The sequence below is a fragment of the Sapajus apella genome, unplaced genomic scaffold, assembly GCF_009761245.1.
Source record: "Sapajus apella isolate SASKATOON/1434 unplaced genomic scaffold, GSC_monkey_1.0 scaffold14, whole genome shotgun sequence".
Taxonomy (NCBI): Eukaryota; Metazoa; Chordata; class Mammalia; order Primates; family Cebidae; genus Sapajus; species Sapajus apella.
In genome coordinates, this window is record NW_022436954.1 from 19,038,131 (window position 1) to 19,061,103 (window position 22,973).

Consider the following 22,973-nt stretch of genomic DNA (forward strand, 5'->3'; position numbering starts at 1 on the left):
TTTAAAAACAACTCTCACAATTTACATTATTGAATTGTTTTTGTGGTCAGCTGTTCATTGAGTTATTTAGAGAGCTGGGGGACAGGGTATGGACTGAGGCAAGTTTGGTGAGCACGGAGAGTGATTTTTCCTCTTTCCCTATTCACTTTGGTTTAATCTGGCTTCTCTCATTAACTAACAGCATGAGGAATAAGTGGGTAATGCCATACTATGCTTCCAGCATATGCTCCTCTAGGAATTTGGCTTTTTAGGCAGATTCCTAGGGAACTTGGCATTGCCCATTTGCACACATGAAATTCTAATCTAGAAGGAAAAAAGACCAAGATGATTCTACTCATATAAAGAAGTGTACCTTCTCTACATATCTAGGGATCTTATTTGAGCAATGTCTAAATTTGAGGAATAAATAGGCATCTTATACAGATACAAAGACCTCCCATAGGATCTTTGTGTATTCTCAGCTTTTAATATGCTATGGGAAAGGTACTTTTAAAAACTGGTAATCGATATTTTAAAACAATTAAATTTGTTGTGTTTAGAATAACTACAATTACATAACTATATAAGGTGTACTATTTTCTCAACATCTATATATTTTTTTTAAAAAAGCTACCTTAAGAAAAATTTAAACTACATCTTTTAACTAAAAGAACTAGATTCCAAATCAGCTTTGAGAATATACTTAAGTTTTTGATTTATAGATTGACTATCATAGCTTTTATCTCTGATACTGAAGGTTAAAAACTGCAACTAAAGAAACTATAAAAAAAGAAAACGTGTTTAAATTGTGAAAGCCTAGCTTTGATTTCCCAATGTGACCGCATCAATCATAGAAACTTAAACTAAAATAGAGCTTAAAGTTTATCTAGTCCTATACTTAATTTATAGTTACAAGAACTTCTTAGGCTTAGGTAATAGATACTTGTCCAAGATCCCAAAGCAAGTGAGTAGCAGAACCTCCTACCTTGATAACTGCTTTTCCCGTGACGTTGGCCACCAGGAAGTTCATGGCAATATCTTCACAGTTCATATGGGCATCTACCCAGTTCTTGATATCCCCAGGCATTTTGTATGTATACAGGTAATTAAAATACTGTCAAGTGAGACAGAAAGAAGAAATATTAAAAAATAGCAGTTCCCTTTGGCTGATAAATAAGGGGCAGCATAGCCAAGGCATGGGGACAAAATTTCTCTCATAAGATTAAGCACAGGGCCATATTAATAGGAAGGGTAAAAGAAAGTATTAGAATGCCTTTGGTCAAGTGACCAAGCATGTTCAATATGGTCATTCTTCTTCCAAAGTGTGTGCTTTTTAAAGTAGAAGAAAAATGAGGCAATTCTAAAACTACCATATATATGAAATAGTGTAGAAATTAATGGGTCAAAAGAAAAGCATACATAGTCTACTACCATAAATCCCATGAATCATAAACCTCAGTTTTTGTTTTTTCATTTGCCTGTTGCAAAATAAAAAAATAAATAAAAAACCATTCCTGGACCTAGAGACCTGAAAACTGACGGCAGCAATGCTGAGCTAACAACACACAATCGATATGAATTTAGCTAAATTAAATGAACTGTGTTGAGCTGAACAGACCTTTTTTCTGACATCAGTTTCTTATGCTACTGCTGACAACAGACAAGTTATTATTGTTTAATTGAGCCATTAACTCCCAGGGAACATCCTACTATTGAACTCAATATTCTAAAATCAAATGCATATTCCCCAATCTCTCCGTAATAAAAAGACACAAAACCATGAAGTGATGATTCCCAGAAGAGAAGAAGTATAAAAGACTAATAAATACACAAACGGAATTTCAATCTTACTAGTAATCAAAGTTAAAACAACACAATTCTTTTATTTATTAAAATTGCTAATTTCTTTTCTATTAAACATATTTCATGCAAGAAAAGGCATGTAAAACAGCTTTATATTTTGCTGGTGGGAGTGTAAACTCACAGAAACAATACTGAAACCAGCAGACACATACACACACACATATACACAGACAACATATATATGTACATGTTGTATATGTGTATATATACATGTATGTGCATATACCTTTAAAAAACTCAAAATATTCATTCCCTTTGATAAAATAATTCTATTTCTGGGAATCTATCACAATGGTCATGAGTACAAACAGTTATGAAAATGGATATCAATCACTAACATCAGATATTAAGCATTATCTAAAATAGCAGAAATTCAGAAAGAAATACCTGAGATAGTAAAATAGTTATACATGACTTCTAAAACATTAATATAATGGTATCTTAATTATGCTAAGAAATAATAGTTTATGAACAAATGTTAATGACATGAGAAAAGCCTCAGAATACAATACATGAAGAAAGCAGGCTAATGAGAATATTTACAACTGTCTGTGTGTATGTACAATTAAGTAAATAAATAAATGGCAAGCTGGAAATAAGCATCTAAACGATAAAATGGTTATCTCTAAGTGACAGAATTACAATTAACTTTTCTTCATTCTATTTTACGTATTTTCGTATTTTCTGCTCTGCACATGCATTACTTTTATAATTAGAAAAAGGATAGCCTTATTTGTAAAATACTGTCACACAATATGGCTTTTCTAAGCCCTCTCGGCAGGTATGAAAAACTAAACTGGATCAGATAAAATGTGTATCATTCTCTCAGTTTTGTCAACTTGCCCCAAGACTGTGCCCCCTTACCTTGTGATAAAAAGCTGCCCCGGTAAGCACCATGGACACTTCATTCGTCCACTCGGACTCATACTTCCACTTATTCATCTCATGATCCCAGAGATGCAGGCGACCCGGGTAGCCCACCAACCGGTCAGGAAATTCCCGCCAGACCTAAGAACAGACACACAATAACAATCAAGCCCCCGTTCAGACCTCAATCAATCGGTGCTGAGTTATCCAAACAGGTATCAACAGACTTCCTAGATGCAAACAATTATAACCTAAGAAGGTCATAATGGGCTTCTAGAGATGTTCCATCAAACAGGTGTGAGTTATTCTGCCAATAGTCAAAGACAGATGCTGATTCTGACTTCCTCCCAATCTTCCTGTATGTGCTTGGGAATTTCAAGTCATGTGGGGGTAACAGCTTACTGAGTTGGGCCACGGTAGGCAATCTCTTAACATATGATTAATGAAATAGGTTCCATTCTTAATGAATTCACAACATGAAGGATAAATGGAACCCTGCAACTCAACTGCCCTGATTTGTATTAAATTGGTGATTATGGTAAAAACTTATGATAAAGTCTCCACTTCTTTAAAATACAAAAAACAAACGAAAAAACACATCTATTTCTCTTGAACATACACCCATTCTTATGACCTATTGGAAGCCTAAAAGATAGAAGGGCTGTCTGATTCTGTAATCTGCAACACAATGAAAACAAATACTGATTTCCATATCTGGAAAGGTCCTTACACAGCGTTTTGTTGGATTAAGCAGAATTGGGTATGCTGGGGATAAGGAACTTCCAATACCTTCTCCCACGTATTTCTGTGTAATTTAGTTTGACTTTGAAAAGATCCATATCATGAATGAGTGTGACAATTTGCTGGCTGGTCTTGATGCCTCTTCTCAGACTCTGTTGCTAATTCCTCAACCATCACCAGACTTCTAAATAATGCAGTTCCTGAGAATTCAGTCCTAGGCCCTATCCTCTTGTTCAAACTCTCTTTCTTTAAGTAATCTCATCTAGCTTCAATCACTTTAAATACCATTAATAATCTGGTGACCTCTAAATTTATATTTAGCCCCAAACGTTCCTAAGATAGCCAACCACTTAGTATCTCCATCTGGATAAACAAACCTAACATGGCCAAAACATAACTCTTGATTCCATATCCCCAGACAAGTCACTCTCCCAATCTTCTCCATCTCAATAAATCATCCGGCCAATTGCTCAAACCCAAAAGCTAAGACTCAGCCTTTATTCCCTCCCCTCCTCATGTTCAATCCATTAGTGAGTCCTGCTGGCTCTAGTTCTATCTCCTATCACCTCTAGTGCCATTCCCTCTAGCCCAAATCGCCACCGTCACTCACAAAGATTACTGTGCTAGCCTTCTAACTTGTCACCTTCCTGCCACTCTTGCCCTTCCCAAGCCTCATTTGCACAGCATCCCTAAAAGGATCATTCCTAAAAGAATATTAGGGTATTCTGCACAGGGTAATTCAACCAGTGCCTTCTATCTTATTTGATACCTATTTTAATAGAGTTATTTTCATCATCAATTTCCCTAAATATATATAAAGATCATATGATCATATGCCAGAGCAAATAGAAGCTTCCCCAACACTCGAGTATTGCTGAGTCCAGAAAGGACACCTCGTGCCATTCCCTAGGGCAGAGCCAGTGTGTTAGGATCCTCTGCCATGTTAAGTTTCCTAGGGTTGCTGTTAACAAAGAACTACAAACTGTGGGACTTAGATCAGAAATTAGTTTTAAGTTCTAGAGGTCAGAAATCTGAAAACGAGGTGTTGTTAGGGCCATGCAACCACTGAAACATGTCGAACAATGTTTCCTTGCCTCTTCCCAGCTCCTGGCGGCTGGCTGTCAATCTCTGGCATTGCTTGGCTTATAGATGCCTCACTCCAACCCTCCATCTTCACAAGGCCACCTTCCCTAGGCCATCTTCCCTCTATGCAAGTCTATCTCTGTGTCTAAATTTCCCCTTTTGATAAGGACATCAGTCCGTGAATCCGGGCTCCTCACCCTGACCACATTTTAACTTGATTAACCTCTGAAAATACCCGATTTCCAAATCAAGTCACATTTTGAGGTACTGAGGATTAGGACTTCAACAATTCAATCTATAACATCACTCCCAAAATATTTAAAGAAAGGTCCCGCCTTCAAAACAAAACAGAAAATGGCTTCCTACTGCACTGAGAATACTATCTGAACTCCTCACATGTCACAGAGGGCCCGTCCCCTTCGCCTCTTCTCTCACTGTGTCCCGTCACACTCCAGAGGCCCTTCTGTTCTTCAGCCCTCTGCTCTTTCTGTTTCTTCTGCTGGAGTGTTCCAGCTCTTCCAAACGCTTGGGTCCTTCTCATCCATCAGGTCCCTGCTTAAATGTCGACTACTTTGAGAGGGCTTCTCGAACCTTCCTTGCTGAGGCAAACAGCACCCCCAATCAGCCACACCTCGCCACACCCCCCAACCCCATCCTTTCCTTTACCAAACTTTAGATTGCACTGTTATCTTGGTTACTTATTATGTATTTTCCTCTTATAAATTTTTTTTTTTTTTTTTTTTTTTTTTTTTGAGACGGAGTTTCACTCTTGTTACCCAGGCTGGAGTGCAATGGCGCGATCTCGGCTCACCGCAACCTCCGCCTCCTGGGTTCAGGCAATTCTCCTGCCTCAGCCTCCTGAGTAGCTGGGACTACAGGCACGTGCCACCATGCCCAGCTAATTTTTGTATTTTTAGTAGAGGCGAGGTTTCACCTTGTTGACCAGGATGGTCTCGATCTCTTGACCTCGTGATCCACCCGCCTCGGCCTCCCAAAGTGCTGGGATTACAGGCTTGAGCCACCGCGCCCGGCCCCTCTTATAAAATTTAAACTTAAGGTGGACAGAGATCATTTTATACAGTGTGGTATCCTAAGCACAAAGGACAGTGCCAGGCACGTAACAACATTCCACACACAGTTGTCTAACGCACGAATGGGCAGAATCGCAGTGACTAAAAAGCCAAGAATGAAAGGAACCAAAAATTCCTTTCTTCACAACCAGAGCCAAAGAAGCCTGCAGCAGTACTGACCAGCAGTTACCATGAATAATAACGTGATATCCATGGTGTGTGAAGATCACAGTCCCAATTCCTCAATAAAGCACATGTTGTGACCTGCTTTTCCCGGAGCAGGTCAAGGGGCATTTTTGCTGAGACACTTGGATTGTCTTGTCCAGTCCTCCCTGTGAACATCTCCATGCTTTTACGGAATGTCTGACCCAGGTCTTGGGCGTGGACTGGAATCATGAAAAGAGCTTTCATTTGTGTAAAACCAGCTCACCTAACAGGGCTCTCAAACCCACAACCTTGGCCTCATTAGCACCATGTTGTAACCAACAGAGCTAATCGACCACAGGCATCGTCATATCTGCAGACAAATGAATCCATGTCAAACATTTTCTCAGATGTGTAATGCTGCTGCTGTGTTCTCTCTACTTCGGAGTCTGCATTTCAGCAGATTAAAATAATACGATACTACTACAGTTTTATAGAGCCCAGAGCAGCAACACCGTATGTGAGCCATAACTTCTGTTTGCTTTGTGGGCCTGGGCAGATGCCATGAAATGTGCTGCCGGCTTCCTTTTCTTAGCACCAAGCACCTGCCTGTTCAAGTCACATCAATGCCATGACCACTGATTCACGGAGTTAAAGAGATTTCTGAAGGGCCCCAAGCACACATAACTAAACACCAGAGATGCCAAAGTGAAAGATAAGGTGCAGGGCATGGGGAGGGGACATCCAATTCGGTTGGCACTTCTGCTGAAGACGGAAGTTGCTTTTCTCCCCTTGCTTACTTTGAGTCAACACAGCTCTCTGCTCCATGCAAAGAAAGTTGATTGCTTTCCCTAGGGATTCTTCTTTACAAGCCCCTCTTCTGCAGTCATAATAACAACATTATTATTATTGGCTCAGTAGTCGAGTCCAATGCTGTTAAGATTTCAGTCCTCTTACTGTTGGCTGAAGTCACTTATCAGATTTCTCTCAGGGACTTAATTTGGTGACAAGGAGTCAGATGCTGAACTATGCTGCTCTAAAAGGTATCAGAGGTGTCCTGAATTTCAGGTTGCTTCAGAGCCTTTAGTGAGCGCTGTTCCTCATGCAGGGCCTCTCAGCCCTTGAGTGATTCCAAGCAGCTGGATACAATCAAGATACCATCCTTGTCACTTCATCTATAACTCCGCAGCTGACTACAGATCAAAACGGAGTGAAACAGAATGGGATGGGCCCTCTCTAATTGAGCCCTAGTGTAGTACGAAGTCGATTATGTATACAGTAAAGCATTTTCCCAGCCAGACGAGCAAGAGCGCAAACTCTACCCTGTCTCTTCATGGCTACCCACCCCTGCCCTAATTCAAAGTTTTTCTTTTTAGGTCAGGGAAATGTTCTGGGTCAGTCTTTTGTCATTACTGCCAGATGCCTTTATATATTGTGGTGTGGGCATTTGAAACTTCACAGACTATCTCTGGAGTTCTAGTAACAGTGCTTCCACGGTTATATTCAAATCACAAAGTCCAGTAAATTGTGTATACTGTTGAAATCCTCCATATACATAGTGTGCTCGTCGATTTTAAATTGCACATATCTTTGAGGACAGAAGCCTATCTCTGTAAGAATAAACTCTATGCCTAAATTAAAGACTTAGCAACAATTTGGATAGTCCTTCCATTTGTGGCTACCCCACACCACTAGTCAAATGGGGATTGTAACAACGTAAAAACATCCTCCAACTGTTTCTTTCCATTCTAACTTTTATAATCTTGGTCCTAAACACCTCTTACCTGATTATGGAAATGTTTTGCTCTCTAGGATCTCAGCTGTGCTTATTCGGTCATTTTCCAAGTTCTTCTTTTTTGAGCTTCCTAAGGTCTTTTGCCGCATTCTATTACTATAGATAGGATCAAAGATCATCTACCTTTGTATAAAAGCCCACAGGAGGCAGCCTAGTCTGAGTCTCACACCCTATAGAAAGTGTACCAGAGGCACATGGTTAAAGTATGTCCAGGAGGCTCTGCCATGGGTGAGCTGTGTAACTGACCTATTCAAGGTATCTTGCTTTCATTTTGCCATCTATATAATGAGGCGTTGGATTAAGTGACTTCCAATGTTCTTTAACGGCTAAAATCTTGTATCTTCTTCCTCACTGACCTGTTCCCAGGGAACTAACCCACCAACTGTGATCTGTTTCAAGTTGTAAGTTTCTAAACAGTACGGGCTGCATTATCTAACTTTGTTTAAAATGCCATACGCATCTAAGTACCCAATAAATGGTCCTAAAAAGAGGATAATGCACTACATTCTAAGCCAGCTTAGAGAGTGCATTTTCAACTCAGGGTGTGTGCTAACCGCAGTCAGATTCAGGAAACAGACCAGGGGGGAGTAGGGGGAAGGTGTAACAACAGGTGGTGCCCATCTGGGATGTTCAATTATAAAATCGCGGGTCAGCACTAGGAGAAAAGCCACTCTCTGAAGTGGCTTCTATAGTCATCACACCGTCAAGGCACAGTTCCACAGGGATATTGCTACTGCGTGAGGAATGTATCAGGACTCAGAACCGAGAGACAGACTAGGAAGTAGTGAGGGGAACGGAGTGGGGGTGCAGTATATGGATCCAAGGTGTGTTCAACTGGGAATGGCTTCACTTCCTTCCTTGCACATACCACCTAAGTTTGGTCAATCCTTAACCACCAAAGTGCAACAGAACTCGATGAAGCAGCTTAAACCTTGTCACATTCCTGGGTCAGCCAAGGCAGAGCGCAAGGAACCCAATATGCAAAAGCATCTTCGAATTAGTGGCCCTTTTTCCCTTCAGGCTTCGCCTTGCATGCTGCCCAGATGGGGAAGGGGCAGTTGGCTGGCCTCCAATTCAGAGCTGGTTTCCACAGAGGAGCCAGTTATAGGATTCACTCACAGCCCTCTGGGAACAAAGCTCACCTTTTAGTTTTGGAATTTCCTGAAATGAAGTGGAATGAAGGGACTGACTGGATTCATTTTCAGCTTGTGCTTTTAACTACATTGGTAGTTGGCAGTTTTTGTCAAGGAGGTGCTTTGCAAAAAGTCAAAGAGCCTTCGTTCATTCCTGGGACACAATTCAAAGCTGATACTAGCCATCTAGAGCCAAGGAGCCCAGAAGTTGTCGTGTAGAGTTCCCTGATGCTAACTAATTTTGACAAACACATGGACAAACTGCATTATGGATTAAGATTTATCTTTGGGATCACTTTAGTCTGCCTGAGAGACCTTCCCAGGCAGGATCTTGCTTAAAATAAGACAAGCAAGAAAATCAATCACATGGGCAGGCTTCTGGGGTTTGGCCAGCATTCCCATTTGCCCCAGTCTGGGTAGAGGTTCGTACACTGGTTCTAGGGCACCTGATCTCCATTCTTTACAAGTTCCTTTTTAAGGCCAGGGGCCACGATGATGGCAAAGAGACAGACTGGGTTTGGCCTTAGTTGACAGAAAAGTCTGTGCCATTAAATCTTTCAGTAATTACCACTACTAAGAAGTGACTACCAAAGAAAGCAGCTTTGAACATGTCCCTCATCCTTGTATCTGTACCAGCTCACCAGACGGCATAACCGTGAGCCTTCTGTAGATAAGAAGAAGACTCCCACTTTGGCAGTTGGAGCTGAAAACTGCTGTCCAAGCTATCTCGGAGATCTGAGACCTCAGAGGTCATAGAGAAGGCAGAGATAACTTGGTCCAGTTCCCTCACTGCACAGATGAGAAAACTGAGACCTGGAGAGACGTGGTTCTCCCAAGGTTACAGTGCTAGGTCAATCCTAGATTGGCCCTAACTCCCAGTCCAATTCTTTATTCATGAAGTCATCTGGCTTCCTACCATGCTAATTCTAAAAAGCACCTTACTGTCCCCAAGCCCCGCTACTCCTCTGAACACAAAGAAGTCAGATTATGGTGTCTAAAATTACATTCAGGGTCAGTGTTCCTCAGCTCTGTGGTGCCAGTGGCAGATATGAAAAGAGTCACAGGTGCCTACTGAATGAGCAGGTTTAGAATAGAACCAGGTAGGGAGAGGAGGTAGGGAACATGACAAAACCCTTTGCTCCCATCAGTCCTCATTTCTAAGAGCTATAGGCTCTTTGTGTATGTGGTTTTCATTTGGCAAAGAAAGCCATATGCTCACACCATTAAAAGAAAGAACTCCAGTCAGCTGTGTGGCACACTAGTGAGACTCCACATCTAACATCTGAGGGCGTACTGGAACCTCGTAATCAGTGAGGCTCTGGGGCAGAGAAGAAAACACGAGCAAAAAGCAGCCAAATGAAAGATTAACCCCAACTACTATTTTTCATGAGGCAATGAATCTCATGGGAGATAATAAGAAGGGGAAGGAGAGATGTGAGTTCGAGGGGATGGGAGGAGGAGGAAGAGATGGGTCAGGATCAGGTCGTGGGTGTTCTAATTTTGCGCTCCCTAAGACCCAGTAAAGATGAAATCACTTTTATTTCCATAACCTCAACTCCAGTGTGGGTCATACTATTTCTAAGTCTAATCTCAGGAGATTGCTTAATGAAGTTAAAAGGAGAATAGTCAGCACAAGACAAACGATGATTCTCTTTAAATTCTGCACAACCAGTGGAAACAGAGACTTCAGTTTCGTATAAACAACCATTACTGAGCCTTCAAAGCTTCAAGTTGATTTTGGTGAGGCTCAATTTAAATGACCAGGGATCAAAGATATTAGCTCTGTTCACCAAGGAGGAAATAAACTCTCCTTACTTCAAGTAGCTGCCCTGGTGACTTCCATCACTTGCAGTCAGGGATACCACCGCATAACTGGCCAATCCTCTTTGTTTTCTTACTATCATGCAAAGGTAGGAAATGACATTGACCACAAATTTGGTAATCCCAGCTGACTTCAAAGCATAAATCTGCTTCCCAAATAATTATTTAATGCATTAATTCATCCTAGTACCCTATATGTGTCCTTAAATCCCATAATCTCTTGGTGGAGAATCAAGCAGCAGAGGGAATTTTTCAGGTTACTTATTTATTTATATCCCATTATTTCCAAAAAATGATTTGGGGTCGCTTATAATAAAAGGCAAAACTAAAGTCCAGAATATCATAACAGCCCTCAACATTATTAAATATATATATATTTATATATATATAATAAACATATAGGTATATCTCCAGATATACTACATCTATCTTTAAAATCTTAATTCTGACATTAAGTTCTAGAAAGGCAATCCAACAGGAAGCTAAAGTCATACAAGTTCAGGGATGGAGAAATTTGAGTGTTCTTATTTTATTAATTCATTTACACATCTGACTCACAGATACCTACTAAGTTTCCAATATTTTATAAATTAAACATTTTAGTTTGAGATAATTATAGATTCACATCCAGTTGTAAGAAATAATGCAGAGTCTGTAAACGCTTTACCCACTTTCCCCCAACATCTTGCAAAACTATAGTATGACATCACAACACGATATTGACATTGATAGAATCAAGGTACAGAGCATTTCCACAGCCACAAGGGTCCCTCCTGTTGAACTTTCAAGACACAACTGTGTCCTTCCCTATCCCTGACTCCTGGCAAGTACCCATCTGTCCTCCATTTCTATAATGTTGTCCTTTCAAAGAGGTTATATAAATGGAATCAGACAGTATGTAACCTTTTTGGATTGGCTTTTTTCACTTGGCACAATTCCCTGGAGAATCATCCAAGCTGTCGTATGTATCAGTAGTTTGCTCCTTTCCATTGCTGAATGGTATTCCATGGTATGCACGAAGTTTTGGTAATTACAAATGAAGTTGCTACAAACATTCACATATAGGTTTTCATGTGAGCATAAATTATCATTCCTCTGGGATAAATTCCCAAATGTGTAATTGCTGAGTCCTATAGCAGTTGCATGTTTAATTTTATAAGAAACTACCAAAACTATTTTTCAGAGTGGCTGTACCATTTTCCATTTCCAAAAACAATGTATGGGTGATCCAGTTTTTCTGTATCCTCACTGGCATGTGCTGTTGCTTGTATTTTTTGGTTAACTTTAGCCATTCTTACAGGTGTGTAATGATATCTCATTGCAATTTTATTTTGCATTTCCATAATGGTTAATGATGCTGAACATCTTATTTGCCACCTGTATATCTTCACTGCAAAGTCTGTTCATAGTCTTTGCCCATTTTCTAACTGGATTATTATTTTTGTTTTGTTTTGTTTTGTTTTGTTATACTGTTGAGTTTTGAGAGTTTTTAAAAAACATATCCCAGATGTTTAGCCCTTTGCTGGATATGTGGTTTGTACATACTATCTCCAAGTCTATAGCTTGTCTTTTTATCTTCTTCACAAGGTCTTTGACAGAGCAAAAGTTTTAAATTTTGATGAGATCGAATTGGTCAATTTTTCCTTTTATGCATCATGCTTTTGGTGTCAGATCTAAGAACTCTTGCCTAGCCCTAGAGTCTGAAGACTTTCTCCTTTTTTCCTAAATTTTTATGGTTTTATGTTTTACATTTAACTCTGATTCACTGTTAATTAATTTTTGTATAAAGTGTGAGGTCCAGGCCAAGGTTAAATATTTGCCCGTGGATGTCCAATCTTTCAGCACCATTTGTTGGAAAAAGTCAGCAAGGAGAAGACCAGAACTTTTCCACTGAATATGGAATATGGAATCATTATACTTTGAACAACCCCTTACAATTTTACTGATAGGGAGTATATATAAATTCAATGTCCAAACACATCAAATTCAACAAATATTTATTGAGCATCTACTATGTGTCAAGCATTTAGGCATACAGTAAATAAACAAGGGAGACACAATTCTTGCCTGAATGGACTACACTGGAGAAGAGGCTTTCAATCAAGCCCAGATCTCTGCTGTGGATGTATTTAGTGGCCCTGGTTGTGAGAAGTCAGTCTCTGCCTTCCCTCTTCAAGCACAGAGTGTCAGCATGTGGTCATGACCTCCACCCAACCCCTCAAATCTTCAGCCCAAAGACTGGTTGGGAACCTAGACATATTACTAGTAATGGTTGCCAACTCTTGATCTAAGCCAGCCAACAGACAGTAGCAAATATACTGCAATCATGATTAATGTGAACCCTAGGCACCAATTTTTATGCACCAAGAAATAAATATGATCTGAGAGATGAGCTGTAAATATCACACTGATTAGTTCATCTTGCTTTCTACTTGTTTCAAGCTGCGACATTTCTAAGGTCTGGGACGACTCTGATCCTTCAAGTTTTCTTTCTTTTTATTCTCCCCAAATGTGGAATCACTATTGTCTAATGCAATAGCAATCACCAACCACTGCCTGAAACTCACAATTTTGCAGGCAGTTGTATAATTTTGCAATGAATGGGTGCAGCTTCGTATTCAGGAGAAATGACAGAGCTTTCCTCCAAAAGCTACATGCACTGCCCTCTTGAGTGAACTGGGGAGTTCAGGCCAGGGGCTACTCTGGCTTCCCCTGGCTCTGGGCCCAGCCCTGCCCACACATCTCCTTGGAGCATCTCTATCACAATTAAGGCAGATAAACAGTCCGTGAAGACAAATTCCCCACATCCCCAAACCATAAGCCAAATTCTGAAGCTCTGAATTCCTGAAGCAGCCAAAGCTCCCCTGTAATCAATCCCAATGAGACAGCAGGCAGCTTTTGGAACAATAACCCTCAAACATGTGGATCCTTTCAGGGTTGTAATATCATTGCAGATATCTCCTTTGGAACAGGGGGAGGGAAAGTACACATTCTTTAAACCATCAAATGTACCAACACCTCTTTAAAATAACGATCCTATATTATGAGCACTAGTTCTCTAGGCAGAGATACAAAACCAGGTGGCCTCCACAGTGCTGCTGACAGGAAAGATCCTGAGATGAGGCGAGGGGGCAGAACACACACTGCTGGCTATGGAAAGGTCTGCAGGGCTCTTGCCTCACCAGGGCTGCTTGGCACAAAATGGAAAACATACTAAAGCCAATGGAATGGCCTTATTTGAGACGGGGGTCTTCGAGGAGGAGAGACCCTCAGATGGGCAGATGTGCCAGCAGGCAGTCTGCGCCCTCCTCTGTGGGGCAGAGAGGCTGCTGGTCCTACACTGGATGTTTCCCTAATGGCTATATAAACAAATTCTAAACTTGCTGTTTTAATTTGCTCAGTGGGGAAGAAAAAAGTGCCACTCTCTTGTAATTCCCAACTGGGTGCTTTTTTCAACGATCAGATGTTATTTCAATGTTCAGCATACATATTTGATTTCCTTCCCTTAACATTTGTTTGACTTGTTCGCCAATGGGAACTGGGTGCGTTAGAAAAGCTCTGAGAGGTCAGACTTCACTAAGGCTTCCCTCAGCACCTCCCCGGGCTTCTGGCCCACTACTTGGGATCTTCTTTCAGCAGCACTTGCTGTAGTCTCAGCACACACGAACTATTTTCCCTCCAAGTCCCTGTGAGTCTTGGGGGTGTAAATCAATGCAAGCTGGAGATAGGACAGACCTAACAGATTATTTAGTTCTCTTACAGGCTCAAAAACAGGGAGCCTGAAGCAACGTGAAAAATACTCCAGGGAGATGATCCTCTAAGAAGGATCATCTGACTCACATCTGACCATAGTCTTCCATTTGTCTCTTTCGGGAAGCTCTAACTGTACCTGACAGGTGGGAACACTCACAGAAATGAGCTGTTTGGCCCATTCTCTTCTAAAGACAACAGTCTCTATAACAGCAACCCTTCAGGTACTTCCAAAAAGTGAAAAATGGAGGTAATAGACAGAGATGTTCTTTTTGATACTGTGCTGATATTATGGCCAGGCTAAGGAAAGGTCTCAGAGGAAGTGTCACTTACTCAGATACATACACAGGCTCAAAGAGAGCTCACAGCCATCCACTTAAAGGCCTGAGGCACACCACAGGCCTAAGAAATTTATAGATTTCTAAATAAAAGCTCAACTTTGGCAAACTGGTCCTAGTTACACTATAAAGCTTTAATGTCAGACCTAGCACAAAAGCGGATCCAGTACAGCTCTGGCAAGGTCTGACTTTGTGCACGCCAAAAGCAGGTCTGGCTCACTGTGGACTCCAGCGCCGGCAGCACACCAGCAGTTGTGCAAGCTGACTCCCAGACTAGATCCATAGTGCACTCTGGATACAGGCCACCACCCAGAAAACAGAAAGAAAGACTAATTCCCAATCTTCCCAGTCATCACTAGGTCAGATTAAGGCTCAATGATCTGAGTCACACAAGAGATCAAGGAATGAAAAGGAAAATCTAAGGTGGGGGTTCCCACTGAAAGCTACAATACTTCCAGTAAGTATATTTACTGGAAGTGGAAGTACTACAGGTATGTACTTTGTTTTTTGGTTCCTCCATTAGGGATGCCCCCTTTTTTAATAGTCTCAGCTATGTAAGTAAGAACCGAGTTTCTCCGTGCCCAAGATGAACTCAAAGGGTGAGCCTTTCCTAGAGCCCATTTACGGCAAGATGAGACAGGAGGTTCCATGTACCATAAAGAGAAATCCTGCAGAGGCCCTTCTGGATTCCCAACAGACCAAGGTACATTTTCACATTTAGGATTCTGGGGTGTAAATCTAGGGAGGTAGGCAGTTAATTTCTTATCTAAAGGATCATAAGCACAAGCCTATGAGAAGCATGTCCAAGACTTGTTTTACATTTTAATTTTTATTTTTTTTTGAGACAGGGTCTCACTTTGTTGCCCAGGCTGAAGTGTAGTGGCATGATCTCAGCTCACTGCAGCCTCAGCCTCCCAGACTTGAGCAATTCTCCCATCTCAGCCTCTTGAGTAGCTGGGACTACAGGTGAGTGCCACCACACTTGATTATTTTATTTTATTTTATTTTTAAATTTTCAGTAAAGATGAGGGCTCACTATGTTGTTCAGGCTGGTCTTGAACTTCTGGCCTCAAGCCATCCTCCCACTTTGGGCTCCCAAAGCGTTGGAATTATAGAAATGAGTCACTGCGCCCAGTCATCTACTAGTTTTTAAAAGAGGTTATGAAGTCTAATTCTAGAATATGTCATTCCTGTTTTTCAGCTGTTATAGTGAGAAGAGAAAAAGTGGGATTGTTTATTTAGAATTGCATTCTGTAATCTCTCCTACTCTCCTGGATACACATATAGATAGCCATGAGTTTTACTAATTCTGTTTAAAATATAAACGTTATACAGCATTTCAGCTCTGGAATTCTCCAATTAACGAAGGCCCCTCATCACTAATTAAATCTGAGCTATGCAGTAAGCTGGTCTTTCCCTCCTCCTTGATTCTTCAATTCATTCAAACACTAAGTCTAGAGATTTTTCCACTACCACAATCTCCAATCTCTGTAGCCTCTAGGTCATCCTGTGATCTGACAGCTTTTGCCATATACTTCTCTACAAACCTGTAACATCTCTCTTCTGCCTGTCACTTTAAACTTTTCAGTTGACCTCTCTTAGCCTGCGCATCTGCTGGCCCTCTATTAACCTAAGCAGCCTAGCTTCCACTGCTCATCACAACAGAATTCCCACTCTGCCACATTAATCTGCTGATGGTTCCCCTGTGCTACCACACACATCAAGCTCATTCTCCTTTAGTGCCTTTCTTCTTGGTGCTTACCGCATCAGGAAACCCCACTCAAAGCTGGTTTTATGTTCTCAAAAAAAAAAAAAAAAAAAAAAAAACTGGGCCATTCCATGCTATTTTGCGGTCTTCCATGGTTCTTTGAGAGTATTTACTTGCTACTGCCTTGGGAAGTTATGAACAAAGTAACACAAACAAATTCTCACAATGCATTGGCACTCCGGAGGTTTTACCAACGCTACCACCTACAGGATACCCAGGTTGTAAAAGGGAGAGCGTCAATATTTTGTGTGCCTAACAACACACAGTTGCTCTTAGTGAATTCCTATTTTCACAAGAATAGGAATTCATTCCCTGACTTTATAATGAATATTTTAGCCAAGAGCATTTCACATCTCTCAGGTGAAAATGCTCAATACTTAAGTGCTACTAATAATTTTTATGGGTCGAAATGAGGATCAAAGAATGAAAGGAAAAATAAATTCACAGATTCATACATTCAGCCAAGTCTCCATGGCTCAGTTTCTGCCACATGTTTTAAACTGTCTCTCTGAAAGGTGGGGGAGGGGAGGAGGAATAAGTTGCTTTTTATTTCCCAGCTCTCAGATCTGAAATAAAAACAGACAGACTTGGGAAAAAAAAATCAAACATTCAAGTAACACTATACACTGCTACTGTTCCCCTAGGGGTCCCTCGCAAATGAGTATCAAGAACTCAATAGATACTTTCCTAGTAAAATACATAAACAGATAAATAAATTATCCCTGGCTGAAAAGAATTTCCACATCTGGTAGCTCACTAGAGCTTGTCAAACAAGTCAGAAACACGCAGGGCCAGAGAAGATCATTCCTAGCTCCTGATTTCAGGGCTGGAGAGAGAATGGAACATTTCCCAAAGTCTTCCAACAGGAAATATGACCCATATAAATACGCAAATAACCCTTCTGTTTTCTTCCAATTAAATAAATAATGATACCCGGTATTCGGTCCAAATGTCTGTGTGCTCAAGTCACAGACACTGGAAAAAGGGCTTTCCTACATGGTCTAGCCTTTCACTCCCAAGAACTTGCTATGGTGTGACTTTAAGGGTTATATTCAATGTACATTTAACACCCCAAAGAAGTAACTTAACCTCTGTGTACCTCAGTTTTCTCAGCAATAAAGCCTGAAGTAACAAGATGATCCTAAGATCTTCACATTCTGACAGAGTGTTTCTTTCAAACAGAGCTTTCCGACTGGGGTGCTATGAATGGATAATGAGCATGTAAAGATCTAATCCTCACTCATCAGCAGTGAGGCCTCAGGATGAGTCACATCTAGTGTGCCACAGCCTTGTCTGTGTATCCCAATATAGTATATCGGCATCACCTATTTCTGCAATGATTTGACAAAGGATGGAGAAAGCTCTATTGTGGCTTTCATAACTTTCTCCTGGAAAGTGATCCTGGAGTTCACTATCAATTTTCAAGCGAACAGATCTCTCCTCATCATTCATCTTATTTCTCTTCCCTCTTACACTAGGCCCAACTTTCTTTCTCATAGCTCTTGGAAGTGTGCAATCTGTGAACTGGCCTTTAATCACTGCTATATGTTTCTTTAGCAAGACCTGGAGCCAGTTGCTTTAAAATGGTCTCTGTAAATCAATTCTTCCAACCCTTTAACCTAAGCACAGCCTTAGGATGGCTCTGCACTTGTGAAAAGCATGCTGGAGCTTTAGAATCTACACATGATTCCTCTGTACAGGAGTCATTAGAACACTGAACGAAATAAGACCTGGTCCACCATATTCGGCTCTGTCTCCATTTAAAATAACTTCTTGTATTCTTTCTCTAATTTCAACATGCTGTTGGCTATTACCTGCAAATATACCCTTATCTTAACACACACAATCTCTCTGTGAAGTTTGGTACTTTTCCACATAGAATCATACCTTACAGATTTGCCTGTTCTTCTGATCACTTAGAATCATCACACCCAAAGGGATCTCAGGAAGTCATTTGGTCTATTCTTCTGTGTCCAAGAAGAACTAGTAAAACCACTCTAAATGCTGGGGGATTGCTGGCTTCCTTTTCTAAAAAATTCCCAAATGGGAGACTCCTGTCTCTCCAAGCTTCTCAAAAATTCTTTGGGGCAACAGCTCAAAAGGTCTGCTGCATCATTTCTCTTTGATTCTCATACAGTAAATACTGTGTTTAAACCATTTTTAATTTTAAGTAGGATAATGAATTTAACTATTACAGAAATGGTAAAGGCTACAGGAAAAAGAAACAGAGATGCTTATTTCGGAGAACAAACGGGGATATTTTGATTATGCTAAAGGTGCTGAGGTAGCTAGGCTTATCTAACCAGACTAGTAAGAACATTTAATCCACAGTTACAGATGTGCCTTCTTTTTAGGTACACACGCAACATTTACCAAAATAAACCTTTTATAGGGCCATATAGTCTCAACAAATTCCAAAATAATAAAATTATAAGTATATTTTCTGACCACGTAGAATCAAACCAGAAATCCATAAGAAAACTGTTAACTTAAAAACTTGACAAAAGTAACCAACATACTTTTATATAACTATGGGTCAAAGAAGATATCACAATGGAAATCAGAAAATATTTTGAGCTTAAAGATAATAGAAATATGACACATCAAAATTTGGAAATGTTCCTAAGGCAGCAATTGAATAATTTATAGCTTTAAAGGCATATATTAGAAAAACAAATATTGAACTCAGTGATCTCATCTATCAAGTCAAAGGCTAGAAAACAACAGCAACTTAAATTCATCAAAGGAGAGAAATTAATCAAGAAAGGAGTAGTAATTAAATATAAAAAGAAGCACAGGAGAAAAATCAACAAAAATCAAAAGCTGAGACCAGGTACAGTGGCTCACGCCTGTAATCCCAGTGCTTTGGGAGGTTGAGGCAGGAGGACTACCTGAAAGCAGTTCAAGACCAGCCTACAACAGCATCATGAGACCCTGTCTATCAAAAAAAAAAAAAAATTAGCCATAGTGGGACAATTCTGTAGTCCTAGCAACTGGGGAGTCTGAGGGGGGAGAATCAATTGAGCCCAGGAGTTTGAAGTTACAGTTAGCTACAATCACAAGACTGCACCCCAGCCTGGGTGACAGAGTGAGACAGTCTATCTTTAAAAAAAAGAAAAGTCAGGCCGGACGCGGTGGCTCACACTTGTAATCCCAGCACTTTGGGAGGCCGAGGCGGGTGGATCACGAGGTCAAGAGATCGAGACCATCCTGGTCAACATGGTGAAACCCCGTCTCTACTAAAACTACAAAAAATTAGCTAGGCATGGTGGCGCGTGCCTGTAATCCCAGCTACTCAGGAGGCTGAGGCAGGAGAATTGCTTGAACCCAGGAGGCGGAGGTTGCGGCGGTGAGCCGAGATCGCGCCATTGCACTCCAGCCTGGGTAACAAGAGCGAAACTCCGTCTCCAAAAAAAAAAAAAAAAAAAAAAAAAAAAAAAAAAAAAAAAAAAAAAAAGAAAAGTCATTTCTTTGAAAAGATAATGACATTGATAAACCTTTAACAAGATTCATCAAGAAAGAGATAAAACAAAAACTGCTAGTATCAGGAATGAAAGAGTACATCATTCCAAATCTTACAGGCTTTAAACAATAAGAGAATATTATGAATGACTTTATACTAATACATTTGGTAATTTAGATAAAATGAACAAATTCCTTGGAGGACACAATTTATTAAAACCAACACAAGAAGAAAATATGAAGAGTATTAGAGGCATTAAAGAAATTGAATCTATAGTAAACGCACAAGAGTATTGGCTGGGAATGAAGGGAATATGGAATGGATAGGAGAAGGAAGTTACAAATGTCAACTATGGTCTAGAGACCAGGCAACAGAAGCAAAGGATGTGGCAGCTATGCATATTTTCTCCTTTCCGTATGTATATATACTTGGATATACAACCAGTGTACTTTTCCTCTTTTCTAATTACTATTTGAAATAAGAAGTATTGCTACAATTTATTCCAGTTATACAATTTATATATATTTATACTATTTATTCTTTGGGTGTTTGCGGCTGGTTCAGCTTCTTGAGTCTGTACATTGATGTCTCTTGCTAATTTGGGACATTTTTAGCCATTATTTCTTCAAATATTTCTTCGGTCCCACATTCTTTCCCTTCTTCTGAAATTCTAATGACACAAATGTTACATCTTTTGTGATTGTCCCACAAGTCCCTGAAGCTCTGTTCATTTCTCACCAATCTATTTCTTCTCTGTTGTTCACACTGGAGAATTCCTGTTGATTTATCTTCATGATCGCCAGTTTTTTCCTGTTATCTTCATTCTCCTATTGAGCCCATCCAGTAAGTTTTCAATTTTAGGTACTGTAGTCAGTTTTAAAATTTCCATTTAGTTCTTCTTTATATCTTCCGTCTTTTTACTGAGAAGTTCTATCTTCCACTTGTTTTAACAAGTACTCTTAATTGCTTATTAGAGCCTTTTTTTGTGATAACCTTTTAAAAATCTTTATCAGATAATTCCAACAATGGTGTCATCTTGTTGGCATCTGTTAATTATCTTTTCTCATTGAAGTTTCAATTTGCCTGGTTCCTGGTATAATGAGTAATTTTGGAACATTCTGAGTATTGCTATGAGACACTGGATATGTACATTTTCTCTGTTGGTCTGTTTTCTACTTCACTAATTTTAGCATTTACCTTGCTTCCTTCCTTCTACTTGCTTCAAGTTTAATTTACTCTTCTTTTTTTAGGTTCTTAAAACGGAATGAACTTTTGGTCACCGTTTTTAGACTTTTATTCTTTTTATAATATAAGCATTTAATGCTGTAATTTCCCCCTAAGCACCGCTTTAGCTGGATCCCACAATTGTTTTTCCAGTTTTGAAATAGAGTTTACTTACAATAAAAACTATCGATTTTAAAGGTGTAATTCATTGAGTGTTAACAAGTGTATATAATGATATAACCACCACCATATCATAATATAGAACATTTCCATCACCTGAAAAGCTCTTTTCTACTTTCTTGCAGTCAATCCCATTCCCCAGCCCTGGCAATCTAGCATTTTCTACTCTAGAATTTCATATACATGGAATCACACAGTAAGTAGTCTTCTACATCTGACTTTGTTCACTTAGCACAACACTTCTGAGATTTATCCATGTTGCTGCATGTATCTGCTTCTTTTTTATTACTGTATGGTACTCCACTGTATAGATATTCCACATTTTATTTATCCATTCCCAGCTGATGTCTCTAGTTCAGAGATCTTATAAGTAAAAGTCTTTGTGCAGACATATGTCTGCACATATTTATTTCTTTCGGAAGCTGGGTCATATAAAAAATGTATCTTTAACTTTATGAGAACCTGGTAAACTGTTTTCTAAATTGGTTGTACCAGTTTGTGTTTTCATCAGTAATGTATGAATTCAAGTTGCTCCACAGTCTCACCAATACTCAGTATTGTCAGTCTTTTTAATTTTACTAATAGTCATCCTAGTGGAGATACAGTGGTAACTCACTGTACTTTTATTTTAAAATTGCTGTCATGACTATGATATTGAGAACTTTTTTCATGTTATCTTATATCTCTGTATCATCTTTTAAAAAAATGTTTCAAGCAGTAACTTTTGCTCAATCCACCTTTCCCCCCTCTGTTTAATCCTATTCTCTTTCAGCTTTTTAAGAAATGTTATTTTTATTGACAAGTAATAATTGTATATATTTATGGGGTGCAATGTGATACTTTCATACACATATACATTGTAGAAGAGCAAATCTGACTAATTAGCATTTCCATCACCTTATTACTTTGTGGTGAGAACATTTAAAATCTACTCTTTCAGCAATGCTGAAATAATATAATACATATTATTATTAACTGTAGTCACCTTACTGTGAATAGATCATCAGAACTATTTCCTCTTGTCTAACTGAAACTTTGTACCTTTTGACCAATACTTCCCCTTTCCCTGCCTTCCTTCCCAACCTCTGGTAACCACCATTCTACTCCCTACTTCTATGAAGTCAGACTTTTAGATTCTACATTTAGTGAGATAATATAGTATTTGTCTTTCTGTATCTGCCCTCTAGATAGCATAATGCCCTCTAGATTCACCCATGTTGTCACAAACGACAAAATTTCATTCTTTTTTCAAGATGAATGGTATTCCATTGTGTATAAGCATCACATTTTATCTGCTCATCTGTTTATGGATACTTGGGTTGATTCCATATCTTGACTATTGTGAACAATGCTGCAATGAATAGGAGAATGCAGATATCTCTTCAACCTACTGATTTCAATTCCTTTGGATATATAATCAAAAGAGGGGTTGCTGGATCATATGGCATTTCTATGTTTAGTTTTTTGAGGAACCTCCACGCTGTTTTCCAAAATGGCTGTATCAATTTACATTGCCACCAAGTGTGCAAGGCCATACATGTATGGCCCATTTCCAAACTCTTTATTCTGTTTCATTGTCCTGTATATCTAAATGTACACCAATACCACTGTGTCTTGATTACTGTAGCTTTATAGTAAGTTTGAAAATGAGGAGTGTAAGTCCTGCAACTTTGTTCTTTTTTAAAAAATTGCTTTGGCTTTTTCAGGTCTGATGTGTTTCCATTTCAATTTTAGCTTGTCAATTTCAACAAAAA

At 39.6% G+C, this 22,973-nt stretch overlaps 1 protein-coding gene across 2 annotated transcripts in view; it reads right to left on the minus strand.

The window, feature by feature from the left end:
* Positions 1 to 22,973, minus strand: part of EXT2 (exostosin glycosyltransferase 2) — a 162,109-nt gene that overhangs the window by 9,488 nt on the left and 129,648 nt on the right. For both annotated transcript variants that reach the window (XM_032283534.1, XM_032283535.1), the window contains 2 exons: positions 2,707 to 2,850; positions 965 to 1,093 (listed from right to left, as the gene is read on the minus strand). In XM_032283534.1, the coding sequence (XP_032139425.1) occupies positions 965 to 1,093; positions 2,707 to 2,850 (273 nt within the window). The remainder of the gene's footprint in view (positions 1 to 964; positions 1,094 to 2,706; positions 2,851 to 22,973) is intronic.